General features: G+C 37.0%; 1 protein-coding gene across 1 annotated transcript; it reads left to right on the forward strand.

Moving 5' to 3' along the window:
- Window positions 1-522: 522 nt before the first annotated feature.
- Window positions 523-1,005, forward strand: LOC106525878 (cathepsin Z; the record flags this gene model as incomplete). The annotated part of the gene is given in 2 exon segments (XM_014020251.1): window positions 523-685; window positions 774-1,005. Coding segments are annotated over 2 exon segments (286 nt in total), but the record flags the coding sequence as incomplete, so codon positions are not given.
- Between the last annotated feature and the right edge of the window lie 3,202 nt (window positions 1,006-4,207).

Here is a 4,207-nt window from a genome sequence, read left to right on the forward strand (position 1 = left end):
ACAACTGAAAATATAGATGGAGGACCTCAGTTTAGCTTGTTTGTGGCGCTAGCGCTGAGGCAATATAGCCTCAGCGCTAGCGTGAAGGTTAACAGGCTAAGCTGAAGTTCTTCTTCCATGAAGCAGCTCTGTTGTCCTCCATCCACATTTTCAGTTACAGGCTAAATCATTTCTATCTTCTCCTCTCTATCAACGCTCTCTGGTTTCATTTAAGAGTCGATTGTCAGATATTGTCCAAGATTAACCTTCTGGGTGGATATAGCTCACTCACACCAATGACCTATCCACATTTACCCAGAATGCTTTGCATGTAAATAAAATGGCTCCGCCCATGTTAAAATATATTTTTAAATATTTACAAAACTAAACAGCCTACAGTATTTTTACAATCTTTATTTTACAGTTAAAATAAATGTTTATCAAATAAAGTCTAATGTTAAAGCCAATCGTGGATCCCTTTAAATGAAAATTAAAAGATGTCTTTGCAGGATTTTTAAATTTGAAGTATTTGTCTTTTTTCAGCTGTGGGATCATGTCTACTAAGAAACTTCATGAATACACAGGAGGTTTATACTCGGAGTACGTCGAGGCTCCCTTCATTAACCACATTGTGTCAGTCGCAGGCTGGGGAGTAGAAAACGGAACTGAATACTGGATTGTGCGCAACTCCTGGGGGCAGCCGTGGGTAAGTCATGGTGCCTAAATATTTAGGTTTCTTCCAAATGTTATTAACCTGACATTTAAGAAATGAAGACGTATGTATGTTTTTGTAGGGTGAAAGAGGTTGGCTCAGGATTGTGACAAGTGCTTACAACGCAGGACAGGGGAGTCTGTATAATCTTGCCTTGGAGAAAGACTGCATTTATGGAGATGTAATTATCCCGTCAAACTACTAATAAAGATTAAAGCTGGTTAAATTTAAAGTCAAAGCAATGGTCTTGCATGTAGTCTCATGAATCTTATATGCACATGGGAAATAAACGAGTGTCTCTGGTTTAACTTTAACTGCTTACGTTTTTGGGAAGTTGTCTAATGTATAATGCGGTATACAGGAAACTTGTGGGTACCTTGTCTCTAATATATACATCTGGTTAAACCTGAAGGGTCGAATTTAACAATTTCCTAGTTTGTACTGATTTATCCTCCATTAAACGTCAAATCCTGAAGGTTTTTGGAAGTTTTGCTAAGACATGCACTGCTCTGTAAAATGCATTACCTTGCACTCGAGAGTTCGATATTACTCTCTGCACATTTGGGTTATAACTTGGTGACATACATTTAAAATTTCAGCAGGATACCCTGGTGTAAGCAATTAGGTTTAATGGACAGAGAAATTGAACCTGAGGAAAAGTGCAGGTTTGCAGAAGAGGTGTTGTGAAAAATCCTTGTTACAGAGCACCACTTTAAAGGTTCATTATTGCAAAGGATGGAAATCAAAAGGTTATTCTGAGCCAGATTAAATGGTGCAACGTGAAGTTCACTCCAATTTTCCAGATATTTTGATATGCAGTTTTGGAATGTGAGTTTAGACGAGAACAAAGCAGCAGAATCTACTGAAATCCTTGTAGAGGCTTGGGTCAAGTGACTGACCTGTTAGGCCAACTGGAATCTGTGCAGTTAAACATATATGGTGGAATACAAGCATTAATGTATAAAAACAGAGCTCAGCATTTCAACATACAACTGTTAAACTGGTAAGTTAGCATTTTTAACTCTAATAAAGCTAACCTGTTAAATCTGAAATGTGGACATAATCTTTCACTCACATTGTATTTCTTTTTTTTTTTTTAATTTAAGGACCACTACGGTACCCATGAGTGGTCATGGGTGCGGCGTTTCTTTTGCGTTCCCTCGCAGAAGTCCTTTTTATTACTGTTTTGAATGTCAGTTTAACAAATTTACATGCTTACTATTATAGCCTTATTTAATTTGTCTTCAGAATGAACATATTGCAGCCACGCATGAAGTTGTATGTAATATGCAGATATTTTAACACTATGGTAAATGGACTGAACTTTGATAACAATTTTGTAGTGCCCCTAAAGTGCTTTACATTAGACATTCGCTATCTCCATCTCCTATCTTCATATCTAAAACTTGTGCAGACACAGCTTGTTTCTGTAACCAGATGATTTTAAAATAAGTCTCATTCAATATAGTTGATACAAAACATTAAAGATTTGCAACTTTTGTGTGGGAATGCAAAGGAAAARCTGTCAACTCCCTGGCTCTGTACAAAACCACTGATATGAGGGGGAGGAGACTTTTGTTTTTACTGAAATTATGAATTTTTATATTTCCAGTCTTGATTTATTTGAGGGAAGTCTCAAAAATGGGTTGAACCTGACGTGGTCTGCCATACTTTTTATTTGATTTTTGATTTCCTGTTAATTTTGACCCTAAGAACCAATAAGTGGAGGGTCTGCTCTGCGAGGAAAAATTGTGGCCATATAGAACTACAAATAATGCTTTCCTTTGAATCCTTTATCACAATTAAATCCTTCAGTTGGGTTTTTATAAAACCAATGCTTCGGTTTAAATTCCTCCTTATTCTAGGTTTACCAGCCCCAATTTGATCAATTTTCTGACATCTCAAAGCAGCTGGTTGTGTTGCTGTTTGCTTTGGATGCTTGAAGCCCCGCCCCCTCTTGCTTCCAGACCAGTCCACTCCAGTTTGAGAAGAAGGTTAAGTTTTGTAGCGATGCAGAAACGTTTTATTTYCAATTAAACTGAAAGATGTCAGCAACAGAAGACTTGTCCATCCAGCCTTGTTGGAGCCAGAGTCCGACCCGGAACCAGAGGAGAATTAAGATGAGGAAATTGTAGTTGGTAAGTCCAGACCTGATAATTTCATCAGATAATTTGACGTAATAGTTCTGAAAATGTCACAAAAAATAGAGAAAACTGAACGGGTTGAAAAATCTGACTCAAATGGAATACAAAGTCATCTTTGCAGCACGAGGAGAAACTAAATTCTAATTTTATGCCTCCTAGAGAACACAACAAAATGTACACTGCTCAAAAAAATAAAGGGAACACTACTGCTCAAAAAAATAAAGGGAACACTTAAACAACGCACGTTAAGTCCCYATCTTAATCAATGAAATATTCGCACTGAGTACTTTTTGTTCTGTACAGAGTTGAATGTGCTTCACAAAAGTTTGATTCACTTGGACTTAGCGTGCGTTTTTTAAGTGTTCCCTTTATTTTTTTGAGCAGTGTATTTAACAGCCAAAAATAGATTTTGCGTGATAGTCCCCTTTTAATAACTTAAATAAAATGAACATAAATTTTATTTCTAAGCAAATTCCAGACAACAGAAGTCTAACCACTTGCTACATGTGTGACCATATTTTTCACAAACTGTATTCAGTAGTTTGTGGTAAAAACTAAACTTTATGGTTGCACATGGTTTTGCTGCAGAAAATATCTTAAAGTTTTTATTTTCAGCACTTCAAGGTCAAGTTAGAATGTAAATGTTTGGAATCAAGATGACCCCGAATTAAAGACCAAAATAAATTAAATGTCCTCTTAAACYTAACACAAAGACCATTAAAAAATAAGATGATGCTTTGATTTTAATTATCGTATCCCCCTCCACATGAGTCATAACTTAAACAGTAGGTCGCAAGCTTAATAAACCAAGCTCGTCTTTAATGGAGTGACTTTTTATTTACCCCTCAGCTTCATTTAAAAGACCGCCCTTCCTCGGCGACTGAAATGTTTCGCTCACTTCTAAAGATAAGAGTGTAATCCCCAGTTATTTGCGAGGCGCATGCAACACAACAGCTTCGTCTGAGTTTATGTGCAATTAAAAGAACCCATTTTTTTGGTGTTCAACTGTCTAAAAGAGCACCGAGTGCTCCGATATTTWGGTTCAGAAGGTGCAACAACAATAAAAATGCAAAAACAAAAAATCCCAAGCTGCTGTTTTGCAGCTGATATGGAAATGCTTCCTATTAACTACAGTTTCCATTCAGCATCTTTGGGGAGAACAAAGGATAATCAAATCTTCTGCAGCGGCGTCGACTTCAAGCTTTCAAACCACAAACTCAAAACCTAAAAAGCCGTGTTGTGTCCGAGTCGAGGGGGAACAAAAAGTCTAATTTTGTTCAACATTGCACGATCAAACTCCCGCCCTCCATTTTTTTCATATAAAATCAAATTTGCGGTTTGATTAAATTTCCTGCTCGCTCTCATTTGCATA

This window comes from Austrofundulus limnaeus, unplaced genomic scaffold (assembly GCF_001266775.1).
Source record: "Austrofundulus limnaeus strain Quisiro unplaced genomic scaffold, Austrofundulus_limnaeus-1.0 Scaffold246, whole genome shotgun sequence".
In the NCBI taxonomy this organism is placed as follows: Eukaryota; Metazoa; Chordata; class Actinopteri; order Cyprinodontiformes; family Rivulidae; genus Austrofundulus; species Austrofundulus limnaeus.